This window comes from Octopus bimaculoides, chromosome 4, assembly GCF_046866305.1.
Source record: "Octopus bimaculoides isolate indiv1 chromosome 4, ASM4686630v1, whole genome shotgun sequence".
Lineage (NCBI taxonomy): Eukaryota > Metazoa > Mollusca > Cephalopoda > Octopoda > Octopodidae > Octopus > Octopus bimaculoides.
Window position 1 is genome coordinate 130,740,915 of NC_142931.1, and position 18,805 is coordinate 130,759,719.

Below are 18,805 nucleotides of genomic sequence, written 5' to 3' on the forward strand. Positions count from 1 at the left end.
GGTCTAAAAATATATTGCATCCCTTTCTACAAAACTTGAATTTCTATCAAATACCCTCTTTAGGTGTTCTTTGCGAAATATTACTTATGGACTATAGCACAAAAATTGAATATTTGTTTGCTGTATTCTATTCTTGTAGAAACATATACTCATGTATCCATCTCAACTTTATGTTACTTAATTAAAAACATGACAGACACTATTGTCACAAGAAACGATATTAAAATTAACGTTCACATACCTCATGTTGTAAGCATCAAAGATTTAAGTAAAAATGCATATTAACTAAGGAAAAGACTACAATAAGCTCAGTGAATGTTATTTTAAAATTTTGGATAAGGCGAATAACTACGGACATACTTTTGTTTCATTACATATGTAGTATTTGATTAGAGTGATAGCAGTTGAGGTCAACAATTGAGCAAGAACCATAAATATCAATGGAGAAGTGAGTGGATAAAGAGATCAGCGAATAAACTCCTTTTTTTTTTTCCCCCCACAAGACATTGTCACAGTTCTGAAGAAGGTTAAATTATTTTGGTAACAGCAAGAAGGAAGAATTGTGGCCAATGAATGAATAAATATATATATATATATATGTATGTATATATATATATATATATATATATATATATATATATATATATATATATATATATATATATATAGGAGTGACTGTGTGGTTAGTAGCTTGCTTACCAACCACATGGTTCTGGGTTCAGTCCCACTGCATGGCACCTTGGGCAAGTGTCTTCTACTATAGCCTTGGGTCGACCAAAGCCTTGTGAGCAGATTTGGTAGACGGAAACTAAAAGAAGCCTGTCATATATATATATGTATGTATGTATGTATGTGTATATGTTTGTGTGTCTGTGTTTGTCCCCCCAACATCGCTTGACAACCGATGCTGGTGTGTTTACGTCCCTGTAACTTAGCGGTTCGGCAAAAGAGACCGATAGAATAAGTACTAGGCTTACAAAGAATAAGTACTGGGATCGATTTGCTTGACTAAAGGCAGTGCTCCAGCATGGCCGCAGTCAAATGACTGAAACAAGTAAAACAGAGTAAAAGATACTTTTCCTAATAGGGGAGAGTTTGGAGCCTGAGACACACCCACCTCTCCTCACAAGGGTCTTTGATGTCGTCACTTCATCTTCATCCCCTACATTGCTCCCAAAGATGTGAGCACAAAGATTCTGGGCACATGGGGAAAATATTGCAGTTTTCATTATTACCATCACTAACATTCATTCTGTTTTCATCACCTCCAGAAATTAATTTTATGTCCTATGGGCTGCCCAACTAATCTTCAGCACAACCACTACACTCTTGGAGTGGTTGGCATTAGGAAAGGCATCCAGCTGTAGAAATTCTGCCAGATCAGATTGGAGCCTGGTGCAGCCTTCTGGCTTGCCAGTCCTCAGTCAAATCGTCCAACCCATGCTAGCAGGGAAAGCGGACATTAAACGATGATGATGATGATGGACAATAAATTGCTGTTATGTATAACATGAATTCATATGAGGGCTTTTATTTATTTATTTATTATGTGAATTACTCTAGAGGAAAAAGCTGTGCCCATGACTTTTGTAGGCTGTCCTAGATGAGTGAGTCAAGTCAGTGAATGTTCCTTTTGAAGAGTGAAGATCATAAGCAGGGAAAACATCGACACGAAGAGAATCCCTGAAGCAAAGAGGTTAGAGCATGGACATAGGTGATGCAAGGAAGAGAGGTGTGCTGGAGTAAAGGTGGCATGAGACCAGCCATCTCCAATGAGCAGAGGCCACCTTGACAGAAAAGGCACAGAGAGGACATAACATGTTTGTCAGCCAGGAGTTGGAGTGTACTGGTGAGTAGCCAATTTCGAAGTTACTGGTTTGAATGAGCCAGTTGAAATCTAATGCTTATAGGTGTGATAAGACCCTGGGGGAAGAGAGATTGCAAGATTATGCACCAGATGTAGGGTAGCTGTCATACTACTATGTACCACAGCTATAGAGCAATTCTCATACAATCATGTACCATAGTTACAGTGCAGGACTCTTACTATCATGTACTACAGCTTTAGGGCAGCTCCAACATGTATTATTATCTCCCAACTTGGCCTGAACACATGCAACAGAATAAACTTTGATAAAGGCACCAAGAGCCAGGAAGTAATGTTAAACTTGGTGGCAAGTTTGGACCAGTTGCTTTTGATAGAACTTGTCATTAATCTTCTCAGTTGGACTCAGCAGTGTTAGAAAAGTTTTAGTCATTCAAGAATATTAAAGGGAGAGAATCCTATACCATGTTAGACTTTATATTAAAAGACTGCATATGTATAATATTCAGTAAAGCCTTTAAGGAAGAAGGGAGTCTGATGAGGGATGAAATAAGGGTTAGGGTACAGTCAATAAGATCTGATTGGCAGAATTCATTATCCAATGTTAGGAGAGAGAGGTTTTTTTTTTTTATTGGACTACTTAAAGTATTGTCATGTCTTGCAAACAACTCGCACATGCAAGTGCTACCAGTCGAGAACTTCACATACTGGAAGCCAGCAAGTGTATGGGGTCATCAGGAGAGAATGCACACCGTTTCGGGGCCTACCTCTCGACGGCATCAATGCGCACCGGCCCCCCTCACTGATATGAGGCCCCGCTTGCTAGATCAACTGGTTATTAAAAACAAAGCTAAATATTTCTCTAGCCATCGCTCATCGTCTCTTTTTAACCAAATCCAGAGGCTAGCCTTCTCCACTGTAGTTTGGATATCACTAATGTTGGTATTTACCTTACGATGAGTTAGGCCTAACGATAACAGCAGTTGTCTCACACTGTGTCCTACAAACCCTCTACATCCAACTTCGATTGGAAAATGCTCCGCTTTCCAGCCTGTGTCTTCACATTTCTCAAGGAGGTTTACATAACGGTCAATCTTTCGAGCCCGCTAACATTAGACAGAATTCATTGAAGCAGATTTTCTAGTTATATAACCTTCATGTTGGTAACCCTCACCTGTTCCCATGCAAGGTAATATTTCCCCATAGTCAGACACAATTTTCATGGTAGAGTGGAAGCCAACAGCATTGCTTGTATGATAGCAGCACTCATTTTTAGAACCATTCAGTGATCTCAAAGCAAATGGGTATCCACACGCATTCATACATATTTTTTTTATCTTACTCGTTCAGTCATTGGACTGTGGCAATGCTGGGGTACCACCTCGAAGAGTTTAGCTGAACAAATCAACTCCAGCACTTTTTTTTTTAGTCTCTTATTTATTTTATTGGTTTCTATTCCAAACCACTAAGTCACAGGGACATAAACAAACCAACACCAGTTGTCAAGTGGTAGTGGGAGACAAACACACACAATGGTTTCTTTCAGTTTCCATGTACCAAATCCACTTACAAGGCTTTAGTTGGCCTGAAGCTATAGTAGAAGACATTTACCTGAAGTGCCACTCAGTGGGACTGAACCTGGAGCTATGTGGTTAGGATGGTCCATGGCTATAGCACAAAACACTAGCTCAAGATGACATACAATTAACCTGAGCCAGAAACCATACGGTGTGAAGCAAACTTTTTAAACCACAGAGCTATGCCAATGGAATGACCATGACATTTCTGTAGTTAGTCTTACTGGGTCAATGAGAAATAAAGCTATCATTGTTTGTTGAATATCATCTCATAATGATGTTACTATATTGTTTCTTTCTTTATTGCCATTGTGTCTAACTAAGTGAGAAAAGAATGATACTTATTTATCAGTAGATTCACAGCTGGCCAACATTGTAATGTTATCAAACTAGCTGAAGAGTCGATCCATATTTCTATCTCTTCACTCGCGTTGTACCATATCCATACCTCAAACACTTAACTCTCTTGTCCCTACTAAAATGTCATGAGTCAACATTAAATAACAAAAATGAAACCACATTAAATCAATCATTTTATTGGGTTATATAATAAATTATATTTCTTTTTTTTTTTTATATTACAAAAAAATTATTTTTTAACAGATTCATAATTAAATCAATGGGACATTGACAAATAAAAAGTGTCTGAAAATAATAAAATACATATATGACCTGAGTTAACCAGATATCAATATAACATTGATATGCATTTAAGTAAGTTATGAAAGAATTTTTTATTTACATCATTATTACACTTGTTAATTAGCTAGCATGACTTAAATGATTTAAAAAAAGAAAATGTAAATATTTTATTAAAATGCAGTAAGAATTTTTACAAATAAATGAGCATACACACACACACACAAAGTAAATCCAACATTTACTTTATACTCTGTAGAATTATATTTCACGAGAGCATTTAGTGAACTATTTAAGTATTTGAGAGCTGCATGTATGTGATAATTATCATTAGTCACCATCATTATTCAAGGTTACAAATAAAATAATTCTAATATAGAATTAATTCATATGCTCTATTAAGTGTTGTATAATATTCACCACATATTAATTGGTTTCAAATTTTGACACAAGGCCAGCAATTTCAGGGAAGGGAAAGGTCGATTACATTGACCCCAGTATTCAAATGATACTTGTTTTATCAACCCTGGAAGGATCAAAAGCAAAGTCAACCTTAGCGGAATTTGAACTCAGAATGTAAAGATGGATGAAATGCTGCTAAGCATTTTGTCTGGCATGCTAACGATTCTGCCAACTCACCTCATATTAACTGACAATCAACCAAGCTGGATAAGTTTATACAAAAACGAATTATATAATGACAGCCATCCAAGAATTCAAACAAATATAAAGAAAAATTAAGTAATTCTATAAGGATCTATGAACACTTAAAAAAATATGAGAGTGAGAGAAAAATAAGGAAACTAGTTAAAAATAATTTACACTTAAAAAAAAATGTGTGAGAGAAAAATGAGAAAACTAGTCAGAAATAATTCAAGAGAAACATTATCATAAGGCCTCCTTCCTGGCTTTTGTTGTCAACCTGGATTCATCAGTCCTTCGACATGCTGGTAGTCAACCAAACAATGAGGTGTGCCCCACATATCCAGCTTCTCTTATACCAGGTCTTTGCCTAAATGGAGACCATACTACAGTTTGACAAGCAATCCTGTAATGTAAAAGCATGGGATGCAGTATGATCGTCTGGACATACTGCACTCTCTCCATTACATGGAATCTGAGTAATGTGGACTTGGTCAGATTATAACAGATACTTCTCCTCTGTACTTACTGTTGGTTGTATGTTATTCATTTGGCCAGGCACAATGAAACCACACATGTCCTAAACTCCATATATTTGTAGTTTATGAATGTATTATATGCCAAGTATTTATTTTATCAACCCTGGACGGTTGGAGAGGAAATTGGATCCTAGTAGGATCTGGGCTCAGAATATAACTAAATACCACAAGGTGTTCAATTTAGCACTATTATTTCAGTTACCTAACTTTCTGACATGACTTATTCCGTTAAGTTGGATTCAAAAGAGGTTTATCTAAAAGACCCAGTTTTAAAAAATCACTGGCTCTTTTAAGGTGGACATGTCTTTCACATGGATTAAAACTGAATCAAGACAATCAGAGTTATCTTACTTGATTATTATGTAACCCATAAAAGAAGATACAAATTCTTGTCATAAATTGTTGTACTTCATTCTGGCAGTTGTAGAATCGTTAAAAGTTGGCAATGACCAAATGAATATTTTATGCATCAAACTAGAAAGTAAATCTGGAATCAAAACACGGCCATTTCAAGATGATCCATTAGGTTATCCTGAGATAATGGTTGCTGCCAGCTATGATTATTGTGATAAGAGAAAATGAACAGGATTGTTGGCAACCTGATGAATAATCCCTAGGTAAAAAGCATTTTGAAGATGATATTGTCTGTAATGAAGAATGAATTGTTCTACTAATCTACTTGAGAACCTTAATGATGAAAGGTATACATGATGATGTACATTGTGGAACAAAGGTAACAAGGAATTGGTTGAAATTCGAAGCATGGTAACCAGCTTACTGTGAAGATGTGGAACGATATTTAAACACCCAGCATGTTCTAGATTTAAAACGGAATTACTTCACAGCACACACGTGGCCTAAAAAAAAATTATAAATGCTCGGAGTGGTTGGCGTTAGGAAGGGCATCCAGCTGTAGAAACTCTGCCAAATCAGACTGGAGCCTGGTGTAGCCATCTGGTTTCACCAGTCCTCAGTCAAATCGTCCAACCCATGCTAGCATGGGAAGCAGACGTTAAACGACGATGATGTGTCTAAGGATCGTGCTTATTTAGGACTATTCACAATACTTGCTGATGTACATTCTAGGTGGCCAGAAAAGAATTATGAATGTAAAAAGTACAAAAAAAGAAAAAGAAAAGAAGCAATCAATCTTTCTTGGGCCCCTCAATTTCTGTTGCAGATACAGTGATCCTTATCCAGACTGCATATCACTACTTGCATCACTTCTTATACATGGTGTCCCACTTTTGTTGCAAGTCCAATAGTAAAGAACATCTGAGCACATAAAACTGGTGTTGGTATCGGAGCCAGTTGTCCAGATTAATGATGTTACAAAAGAAATTACTAAAAAGACTAATACAAGTGAAAAGGTTATATCAAGAATACTTTCACAAAACAGACATCCAGTACTAACCACAACTGAAACAAGAAACAAGATACTAAAATTTGGAAAGGGAAGCCATGGAGATTGTATGGCATATTTGAAGAGTAGAGAATTTTCTGCTTGTTTTTTGTTTTGTATTATAGGCTATTAGAATTTATTTTTTAAACAAAATTTGCTGTTTACCAAAAGTAACATCTGTGCATACTTTAAGATGGACTTGACAAATAACAGAATCCAATTATGAAATATATAAAGGGATTTCAAATACCACATGTTGATGCATTATCACAGTTAGAATTTATTAAAAATGTTGGTTGGAATGAACATCATGATGATGATGATGATGATTCTTTGAATCATCTTGAAAAAATTGACACAATGTAAAAATATAAGATTGGATACTGTCAATTAATCATGTTTCATCGGGCATATTAAAAAGGATTTTTAATAATAATAATCGAAGCAATAATTGCATTCAAAAGTCATTTAACCATTTAGCATCCAGATTATTGTCAAATATAATGTGTATTTATTCACATTATTTTGAATTAATCATGCACTATCTTGTAGCTTTGAGATTATGATGACGCATTTGCTTACTTTCGGAATGATATTGCAGGATAGCCGTGAGAGGCCTGATCTAGTCAGTTTGAACACAAAACACATAGAATATTTGGGTTCGATATGGTTGGTTTGAATGCTAAAAGGTAAAGTTATTAAAAAATAAGTAATAAATGGATTTAAAAGCATAGTCATAAAGTAAAGGTTCTATTAGTGCAATATTCATATTGCATGTTTTTTGAGTTATCAGACAACCTCTTGTGCACAATGACTTCTTAGTTCATCTGCTTCAATGGATAAACAAATATGATAACCACTAACAATGTCTTATGAAGATTGCAGCTCTAGTTTGATCTCAATGCAGAAGAACCACAAGAAGTTGAATTTATATGTCAAGTAGGAAATAACACAGCTGTGATTCTTAAGGGTGAACAGAATAAACCAGTTGATACAGATCAAATGAAATAATACCTGCCATAAATATTGAAAGTGAACATAATGTAGATTCAGTCTCTGAAGTTTGGAGTGAATCTATTAATTACTGATACAGGAACAAATGGTAATTAATGGTATTAAGTGCAATTAGTGGATAATGGTGCAGGTATGACACTGTCGTAAGAAGCTTACTTTCTAACCATATGGTTCCAGGTTCAGCCCCACTGCATGGCACCTTAGGCAAGTGTCTTCTACTATAGCCTGTAACCTCGGACCAACCAAAGCCTTGTGAGTGGATTTCGTAGATGGAAACTGAAAGAAGCTTGTCGTGTGTGTGTGTCTGTTTGTCCCCCCCACCACCACTTGACAACATCCCCACAACTTAGCAGTTCAGCAAAAGAGACTGACAGAATAAGTGCCAGGCTTTAAGAAATAAGTCCCGGAGTTGATTTGTTCGACTAAAACTTTCAAGGCAGTGCCCCAGCATGGCGGTAGTGACCCCTCATGGTAGCAGTCCAATGACAGAAACAGGTAAAAGATAATGAAATATAAAAGAATGAAAGCAATCAAAACAATTCATTTGCAGGAAATGTGAAAGTAATGATTTCTCTAATGTTGTTGTAGGGACTGCATGTTTTATATAATGATTAAGTTTATTTAAGGTGGTTACTAGTTCAATGTTGAATGAAGTTTATAAATATATGAGATCACATGTACTATGGTTTCACTTGGATAAATGCAGTATGACAAGACAATAACAATTTGTTCTTTAGATACAAGGCTAACCTTTTCTAAGTTCATTAAGGTAAGTGAAATTAGGGATCTTTTCTGCTGCTGTCACAGTTTTCTATTTTCTTAATTTTGTTCTAATTGTTCTCAAATTTGATGTACTGATGTAGTTTTGTATGCTAATTACAGAAACAAGGAAGAACAGAGATCATCAGTGATCCAATTTTTCTGGTCTGAAGGTGTGTCAGGGGCTGAAATTCATAGTAGGCTTTCAGCACAATATAAGGACAGCACTCTATCATGCAGATGTATGTATAAGTGGAGTGAGAAGTGTAAAAATAGCCAGACAGGTATGAAGCACAATGACGATGAAGATTCAACAAGCTCAAGAGATGGTTCTGATGAACTAACAAGTGACTACTGATGAAGCAGTATGTTCTCTGCAAATTAGTCACGGTTTTGTATACAAAACCATCCACTTCCAGAAAGTGTGCGTGAGATGGGTGTATGACAATGCACACCCACACCACTGAAACCACTGAAAAATTGGGTTTCAAGTTACCGGAACGCATTGCTCACAGCCCAGATTTCAACCCTTCCAACTATCACCTCTTTAAACCACTCAAATATCCTTTACAAGGTCGTTGATTTGCTATGGACTAAGAAGCATAGAAACCGATGCATAAATGGCTGCACAACCAGCCGTAAACCTTCTCCAAAGAAATAAGCAAGCTTGTGGACCACTGGAAGAATTGCATCAAAAAGCAAGGAGACTATGTTGAAAAATGATATAATTGTTCGACTCTTGCTTTTGTTTTAATAAATTACAGAAACAAGAGTGTGTATGATTTTTGACTTACCCTAGCAGAAGAAACTGAAACACCTTTTATCAAAAACCAGCTCAACTAAGCTAATCAGGGGCTTAACAACAACAACATGCCATGTTGGTTAACAATAAATAACATTCTATTTAAAATAATCATTACAACAATATTCCCTTCTATGTTATCATATCTGTTTTTAGCTTGACTATATTCTGTATTGCATAGTGCCTATGCACTGTCCTCACAGATTCAGCATATACACATGAGACTTTTCTTTGCTACAATTACAGCCAACACGTCTTGGAGGTGATTCACTGTACAAGACTGAATCAGGGGTACTATCATTTATTTCATTAGAATGACTTAAAACCTTGAGTGCAGACCATTCAACAAAAACATTCCTCTTCTCAATTACTGGTTTGTTTAACAGAAGACAGTTGTAAAGGGTAGAAAAGGTCCAGCTGTCTTGTTCTTCCTTACTATTGATATAAATTTTCGTTAAAAAAATAGTGTAGTAGATACTGTTATGATTTAGCATCCATTTTGGTTGCCCTAATTTCACTTAGACATTTTGTCTCTAATCTTACTTACACCATCAGATTTTCTTATTCTATTTGATAACTCAAACACTTCACTCTCAACCAATCAACAAACAGAAATTAAACTGCAGCATGAAAAGGAAATTTCCTTTTGAGATCTTTCTTTAGTTCAAGGACAAGTTTGTAAAAGAAGACAGATTTTTGTGTTGTTGATCTGCTCAACTCCTGTATATTATTGATATTCATTTTACCAATTCATGGATGTGATGCAATATGCTTGTGACGTGACAGGCATTCCCTATCCTCGTAAATCTATTACTGTTATCTGCTCAGCCACTGTATTTCTTGAAGCCATCTGAAATATCAAAAGCAATAAGCATCAATGTAAATAACAAAAAAAGTAGAATAGCTTTAGATTATTGAAATTTTATGATGATGATAGGCCATATGAAAGACATAGTTATGATAAAACATAAATTGTGAAAAAAAGCTAGATTGAGTTACGTAATTGAAATTATGCATAATTTACAGAAATAGAAGTCATGATTTGCTTCTCTAATCTCAAAAATAAGTACACCTTCTCCTTGACTTACAACCAAGCTCCGCTCCAACTGACAGGTTGTAAGTCGATCGGGTCATATGTCGGATTTATATTTTTCAACACTACCTCGTTTGGCAACAGGTGGGGGTTGGTGGCAGGAAGGGCATCCGGCTGTAGAAAACTTGCCACACAAATAGCGCTGCACTATTTTCATTCAAACGCAACTGATGCTTGAAAGTGACTGAGTGAAGGACAGTGACTGAGTGAGCTTGGGTCTGAGGGAGGCCTGCATTGCCAAGATGCTGCCATAGTGATCATATGTGCAGCTGCCCAACGTCCAAAAATCTATTTGCTATTTATTTATTTATTTTTTAATTTATTTTTTGTGGTCATAAATGCAGATGGTCAGTAGTCACATAGGTTGTAAGTCAAGGAGAAGGTGTATAGATTATTCTTTGGTATGTATAACCACTCTAGAATGTACTTACCAAGCACCATTTGTATTTTTGATGGCCCACTTTATACGTATATGTTCTTATCACATCATCCTGCTTTCACATACAGTTTCTTGAATATTTCATATTTTTTCATTAACAGCATTCTGTTCATTTCCCTTAGTTTTCTTCATTATTTTGTGACATAAACCTGTCCTTTTAACAGTGCAACTAACGATGAGATACTTTTGTTTTGTCCTTGCTTCCATGTGTAACATAAAACAACACAGTCTGTTTCATAATTCAACTTGTATGTTGAATATTTGAATAAACCTTTGAAATATCTAGAACCTTGATTAGAGGCGACCATTGAAAGATTTTTCATTAATATTTGTCAGTTTTCCCTTAAGTATTCCTCACATTTTATCTCATCTTTGAGAGCTTTCTATTTTTAATCCCAACGACCATTCACTAAAGTGAAAAAATTAAATATTGCTATATTCAAAGATAAAATTCATTTTCTTCAACAAGGCAGAATAAGAACTTTTAATGTCAATTTTTGAGGTGTTAAATTAATAACAGTTTCTGACCAAAAATATTTGACCAAATTGAGAAAATGATTAAATTATTATTTCCTTTTTGCAACAAAGTTGATAATTCATCGAAAGTCTTGTTTAAGTCTCCAAAAGCCAATTCCATTTTTCCTATTAAAGTTACATATTTCTTTAAGCATTGCTTTAAATTTAGCTGAATCACTGACAGGTATTTTAGGTTTGAATTCTTTTATGAGTTCCTCAGTCGTTGCTTCTCCATTGATGTTACATTGGAATGCAATAAAGTTACGTATGTCAGAAATAAATTCAATGTCAACAGCACTTGCAACATCATCATCATCAACAGAACTGTCTATTAAGGCTTTTCTGGCTTTCATACGTGTCAATAGTTCCTGAGAAGTCATAGGAGACAACGATGAGTCATCAGATGTTTTCTTATTTAAATATTTATTACCAGAAACATGGCCATCAAAGTGTGCTGGTGTTTCCTTCGCAGTTGCCTGAAATATCAAAATAGATTTTTTAATTTTTTATTTCCCTTTCAAAAATTAACAAACTTACCATATTTGATGGTATAAAAGATGTAAAACAATGTAAAATCAACAAATAAAACCTTAATTAAAGAAAATATTAAAATAGAAGATTATTTAAAAGGGACATACAATTTTACAGCTAAGGATATGAGTAAATGCTTACGCAAAGAATTATAAACAAAGGAATTTGAATATCTACACTGATTACAAATGGAATTCACAAATGGAGAATTTAAATAGTTCCTTACATTAGTGGGAATTTGTTTGGCTGGACTCTTAGGTTTATGTGCATCCTCTAATAATAATGAGTTCTTTTTCTGGCCAAATTTGGGTCTGTAATAAGAAATTGATTTAAAATAGATATAATATTATGTGTTTACACACACACACACACATGTATATGTACAAAGAGATATATGAAAACAAAGTTAATAGATATTGGTTTCAAATTCTGGCACAAGGCCAGCAATTTCAGGTTGGTGGGTTAAGTTGATTACATCGACGCCAGTATTCAACTGGTACTTATTTTTATCGACCCTGAAAGGATGAAAGGCAAAGTCGACCTTGGCAGAATTTGAACTCAAAACGTAAAGACGGACAAAATGTTACTAAGCATTTAACCTGGTGTGCTAATGATTCTACCAGCAAAGCTAATAGGTATTAACATCAACAATAACAATGAGATGAATATAAAATAGTTGTTAGATATAATCTAATAACAAATGTTTATCATATTGGTCTCAGATTTTGGCACAAGGCCAGCAATTGGGGGGGAGGGGGGTAAGCCGATTACATTGACCCCAGTGCTCAACTGATGCATATTTTATCGCCCTGACGTGACAGGCTTCCAGACAGTTTCCAGTTACCAAATTCACTCACAAGGCATTATTAGGCCTGGTGCTATAGTAGAAGACACGTGCTCAAGGTGTTGTGCGGTGGGACTGAACCCGAAACCATATGTTTGCAAAGAGAACTCCTTAATCAGACAGCCAAGCCTGCACCTATTAACATAATTGCTAAAAGAAGGAAAAAAAGGGAAAAAGTGTGGAAGACATACTTTGGCATATTCATTTTGTTGCCTCCATGGCTCCCAGTCCATGTTGGTATTCCGGAGGTTGCCCTGTTACACCGCTGCCTGGAAAGTTTCAATGCATTCATTGCTTGTTTAGCAACTCTATTCGCTTCTGATTCAACCAGCAGATAATCTGCTTGTGACGAATCCATGACTGTATCATGTTTTAGCGCACTGTGGACACCTAATGAGGAAAAAAGAAATTTAATTACAAATCATTGATCATTAACACCATCCACATCAGAATCGTTGCTACCAAGGTTGATTCTGAGACTAAACAATAACATTAACTCAAGCAATTAATATTGGTTTCACATTTTTACAGAAGGCCAGCATTTTTGAGAGAAGGGGAAAATCAATAACATTGACCCCAGTAATCAACTGGTACTTATTTTAGCGACCTTGAAAGGATGAAAAGCAAAGTCGATTTTGGCGGAATTTGAACTCAGAACATTAAGACAGGAGTGGCTGTGTGGTAAGTAGCTTGCTTACCAACCACATCGTTCTGGGTTCAGTCCCACTGCATGGCACCTTGGGCAAGTGTCTTCTACTATAGCCTCAGGCCGACAAAAGCCTTGTGAGTGGATTTGGTAGACGGAAACTGAAAGAAGCCCGTCGTGTGTGTGTTTGTGTGTCTGTATTTGTCCCCCAACATCGTTTGACAACCGATGCTGGTGTGTTTACATCCCCATAACTTAGCAGTTCGGCAAAAGAGACCGATAGAATAAGTACTAGGCTTACAACGAATAAGTCCTAGGGTTGATTTCTTCGACTAAAGGTGGTGCTCCAGCATGGCCACAGTCAAATGACTGAAACAAGTAAAAGAGTACATGAAATGATGCTAAGCATTTTGCCCAGCACAGTAACAATTCTTAGACAAGCAATTAATATTAAAGTGATGTTTATTCTGCCTAAATCAATCTTGCCTTTCACTCTTTCAGGGTCAATAAAATAAATACCAGTTGAGCACTGGGGCTGATGTAATCGACTTACCCTGACCCTTGAAATTGCTGACCTTGCACCAAAATTTGAAATCACTACTAAAGTGGTGTTTGGAACATAACTGAACAAAATATTCTCACATAAAATTATCATGGAAGAATTTAATTTAAATCAAAACGCTTTTAAAATGGATGGTTTTGTATTGGAACTATAGGTAGTGTAGGTTGGTTAGCATCGAAAGGATTAAGAAGAACTGAGATGCATCAATACAAATACTTCAAGAATTCACATAGACATAAAAAGTAATTATTTCAGAACTTTCAAATGATGCTAACTGGGAGAAATGAATATAAATGAACAGTGAGAAGTACCATATTTTATGGCATATAAGACACACATTTTTTTTTTTTTTTTACTAAAGTAAAAAAAAAAATCACTCTGGACCCCATATGCAAAGTTTGGTTTCCATAAGCTGTAATGCACTAAAAACGCCTTTTCCTGAATATGCAGTGCTGAAATCAGGCAGCATCTGATATGCCCATGTGTCTTTTATGCTACCAAATACAGTAATTATTTACCTGATTTTTTGAAAAGTTTCTGCAACACATAATCATCCATCATATTATTTAGTTCCTTGTCATTTGTTTTGTCTTCAGGATCATCAACTGCACATTTGTAAGCAGATTTCTTCACCAAATTAGAAATCACCTCACCATCACAATCTAAATTAATAAATACATGATTGTTTTAAATACAAACATAGAACGAAAATAGAACTAAATAACAAAAAAAAATATCAAATAATAATTGGCTTATGGCCAAGTGGTTAGTGTTGGGTTCACAACCATAAGGTTGGGGGTTTGATTTTCATGTGAAATTAAGTGCCTTGCTCCAAACACTCTTTGTAAATATATATATATAATTCAGTGTGAATTGGAGTCTTTTTGTCTTTACATTATGTAATTATTGTAAACAATACAATAAGTGTCACTATCATACTAACAGTACCCTTTGAAACCAATCCTCCATGGAAACATGTTTGGCCGTGGAAAAATATATTACCCTACTTGGAAACAGGTGAAGGTGAGTGTTGGTGACAGGAAGGGCATTCCATTGCAGAAAATTTCTCACAACAAATTCTGTGTGATCCATATGAGCATGGAAAGATGGACATTAAAACAAGAACAACAATTATGATTATGATTGTCTGACCATCATTACTAGACTTCATTCCACTTCCCATCTTCTCCATCATAAACTAAACAAATGGAAACTAAACATACAGTATAATCTGAAAAAGAAAAACACACTTACAAATATCTTTTTGTTTTTTCCGTTTGCTTTTGTGTTTTTCATGTTTGCTTTTGTGTCTTTCATGTTTTCTTTTTCTGTGTTCTTTCGAAGTATCTGAGTCATAACTGGTTCCAGGTTGAATATCTGCTTCAGTATGTCGATGATGAATACTGAGTGGAACCATTTCACTGTTTTTGTTATGGTCTGAAACCTTATCAGTTTGGTCAGAAACAATTTCATCTTGATCTGCCACATTACCATTCATTATCTCACCTTCAGAATTTTTCTCTTTTGAATCAGAAGCATTTTGCTTGTTAGCTGCCTCTAACTTGGACTTCTCTATTTTCTGGCTCAGTTTCTTCACTAATTTTCTCATTTTCTCTTTTTGTTTATTACTCAGTTCAAAATTCACAGAATCCTCATTCTGTTTTAAGAGATCAAATCGATTTGGCTTTTTAGGCTTAATATCAACTTCGGAGCCAGTTCCAGCAAACATGGCACCAGTTTCGGTTCCATTAGTTCCATCATCAGTTAGTGTAAAAAGTTCATGAAGTTCATTAGATTTAAAGAACCGTCGTTGTTTTGGATCTTTCAGGACTCGGTTACTCAGAAATTGTTTAAAAATTTGTCTATAATTTACAAAAAGAAAAAGGAAATAATAATAATAATAATAATAATGGTTTCAAATTTTGCCACAAGGGCAGTACTTATTTAATCAACCCTCAAAGGATGAAAGGTAAAGTTGACCTCTGCGGGATTTGAACTCAGAGCATAAGGCTGGAAGAAATGTCATTAACCATGTTGGCCAACATGCTAAAGATTCAACAAGCTCACCACTTAATAATAATAATAATAATAATAATAATAATAATAATAATAATAATAATAATAATAATAATAATAATCCTTACTACTCTAAGCACAAGGCCTGAAATTTTGGGGGTGGGGGCTAGTTGATTACACTTACCCTAGTGCTCAACAAGTACTTAGTAGGTCCAGTCACTCTGGCCATCCTTGCAACAAACACCCACCTTTCAACAAATTTACTGGGGGCAGCATATCCTGGCTTTAATGGTAGCAGGAATTAGAAAAACTGAAGGACCACTGTAATAAGTGTGCGAATCTGAGAGGGGAAGATATCGAATAAAATCATAATTAACTGATTCTCCTGTATTTTCTTTTACCCAAAGCCAGGATCTTTTCAGCACCCCCTCGTATTATAGTCATCCCACCCATCATGCTAGCAGTGAGAAAAGCATGTAAAAAGAAAAAAAACAATAAAATTTCATTAACACGAGAACAAATAAAAATGCTTTTAAAATTAATCATTAGTAAAAAAAACATGAACCAGCATTAACATACCTGTGGTAAATTTTTTCTTCGATGGTACCTGATGTAAGCAACCTATATATTGTGACTTGCTTTTTCTGTCCAATTCTCCAAGCACGTTCACGGGCTTGCGTGTCAGTGCTTGGGTTCCAGTCTGGATCATAGATAATAATACGGTTGGCGCCAGTCAAATTTACACCTAGTCCTCCAACTCTTGTTGTTAAGAGAAATATATAAATAGAACTGTCCTGAAAGAAGAATTTATTGGTGGCTTGTTAACAAATATTGAATATGTAACTCCTATTTTTTTTAATAATCTAAAATATAAGTGGATTTGTTAAACATACAATCATTGACTATTTTTTTCTTCCTAATGAGATAAATTAGAGAATACAGTAAAAATATTTCTAAAGAAAACAACTTTTTATAATACAGCTCATAGATGCAGGCATGGCTGTGAGGTTAAGAACCTCACTTTGTAATCATATGGTTTCAGGCTTAGTTCCATTGTGTGGCACCTTGGGCAAGTGTTTTCTACCCTAGCACTGAGCTGATTAATGCCTCGTGAGAGAATCTGACAGATAGAAACTGTGTGGAAGCCTGTAGCTGTTGCATGTGAGAGTGTGTGTGTGTGTGTGTGTGTGTGTGTGTGTTTCTATGTCTATGTGTGTCTTGGTGTCTGTCATTACACCCACCACTGCTTCACAACCAGTGTTGGTTTGTTTACATTGCCATAACTTAGCAGTTTAACAAAAGTGATCAATAGAATAAGTATCAAACTTTAAAAAGAAACATAAGTACTGGGGTCAATTTTTCAACTAAAATTCTTCAAAACAGCACCAGCATGGCCATAGTCCCAGGACCAAAAGAAAACATGTACAAGGTAAAAGACACAGATAATGCTTAATACAAAATGCTTAATATATTAATTTATTTTCATTTTTTTACTCCTTAAACTTTCTAGTGAAAATCATTAACTTACTTCATTGTAACGAGTAATAAGGGGTTGCCTGGCAGAGATTGCTGTCGTTCCATCCATTCTTATGTAGGAGTAGTTGTTATTTTTGCAAAAACCTTCAAAGATATCTAACATCTGCAAGAAATAAAGAAAACAGGACTTTAGTCTTCACCACCATCTTCTCTCTTTGCCAACTGGGGTAACCATGTGTCACCCTTACAGCAAGATAGCTGTTCCAGTTTCACTATCAAACTTTAACCTCTCATCACCTGGCATAAAGCTACCTCACTTAAAACTACTTCCCAATCATTCGAGGGGTTTTGTCTTGCAAGTTGTTTGGTGATCTGACTAGTGCTGGTACCATGTAAAAAAGCACCCAAAACACTCTGTAAAGTGGTTGGCATTACAAAGGGCATCCATCTATAGAAACTATACTAAAGCAGATATCAGAACTTGGTGCAGTCCTCTGGTATGCCAGATTCTGTTGTGTGTGTGTGTATGTGAGATACTCCAGCATGGTCACAGCCTAAAGGCTGAAAAGTATAAAAGATAAAGGAATGTATGTATCATCATCATCATCATCGTTTAACATCCGCTTTCCATGCTAGCATGGGTTGGACGATTTGACTGAGGACTGGTGCAACCGGATGGCTACACCAGGCTCCAATCTAATTTGGCAGAGTTTCTACAGCTGGATGCCCTTCCTAACGCCAACCACTCAGAGAGTGTAGTGGATGCTTTTTGTGTATATTTGTGTCTCTTGTCATGACATCACATGATTGCTGTAAATAAATGTCCTTCATTTTCAAAACCCTGTGAAAACGTCTGGCCATCCAACCAGAGAAAATCTGCCTCAGTAAACTTTATCCAACCTGAGCAAGCATGGAAAAGTGGATGTTAAAAACGACAATATATTTATATATGTCCAAATAGCATCAACCTTCCATATTGACATGGGTGGGGTGATCCAAGAGGATCCAATGAACTGCAGGGCTGCATTGAGTTCAATGCAGTCGTGTGTGTGCCTTGCCTTGTTCTATGTCTTCCTGGGTATATTTCTTCCACAGATTCCCTCCACAATTAGTGATCATCACTTCTTGACACAACTGTCGTCATATGAAAAAACATTACTCTAATTTAAAATTACATGAAAATCATTTTAGTCCTTCAATGTATGTGTCTTTCTTTAATAAAGAAAAGAAACAAGACATGTGAAAATGTACAAGAGAAACTGGGAAAATTACTGCTTATAGCTTTGGGAAATGAAAATTAATGCTGAAAAGTGACAAAAGATGAAAAAAGATTTCAGTAATTTTCACTCTCATTTATCCATTTTCCCATAGCTTGTGTGTCTCCTTTTCTTTTTAATGTTAGCCTATCCTATCAACCAGGAAGTGCATGTGGTACCTATTTTTCATTTAAACAAATTAAATTAATTCAGAGTACTGAACAAAA

The 18,805-nt window shown here is 35.6% G+C and overlaps 1 protein-coding gene and 1 long non-coding RNA gene across 4 annotated transcripts in view; one reads left to right on the top strand and one right to left on the bottom strand.

Annotated features, from left to right (window-relative positions):
* The first annotated feature begins 1,737 nt into the window (after window positions 1–1,737).
* On the top strand, window positions 1,738–8,654 carry LOC149136252 (uncharacterized). Its single transcript, XR_016241688.1, has 3 exons — window positions 1,738–1,849; window positions 4,006–4,116; window positions 8,521–8,654. It is a non-coding gene; the product is annotated as an uncharacterized LOC149136252 (long non-coding RNA).
* The window catches only part of LOC106872459 (DNA excision repair protein ERCC-6), a 38,095-nt gene continuing 23,208 nt past the window's right edge, over window positions 3,919–18,805 (bottom strand). For all 3 annotated transcript variants that reach the window (XM_089351459.1, XM_089351458.1, XM_089351460.1), the window contains exons 16-23: window positions 17,375–17,485; window positions 16,426–16,640; window positions 15,085–15,692; window positions 14,349–14,492; window positions 12,814–13,012; window positions 12,005–12,089; window positions 10,724–11,723; window positions 3,919–10,049 (exon numbers count right to left, since the gene is read on the bottom strand). In XM_089351459.1, coding sequence (XP_089207585.1) covers window positions 11,328–11,723; window positions 12,005–12,089; window positions 12,814–13,012; window positions 14,349–14,492; window positions 15,085–15,692; window positions 16,426–16,640; window positions 17,375–17,485 — 1,758 coding nt within the window. In that variant the 3' untranslated portion in view covers window positions 3,919–10,049; window positions 10,724–11,327. The remainder of the gene's footprint in view (window positions 10,050–10,723; window positions 11,724–12,004; window positions 12,090–12,813; window positions 13,013–14,348; window positions 14,493–15,084; window positions 15,693–16,425; window positions 16,641–17,374; window positions 17,486–18,805) is intronic.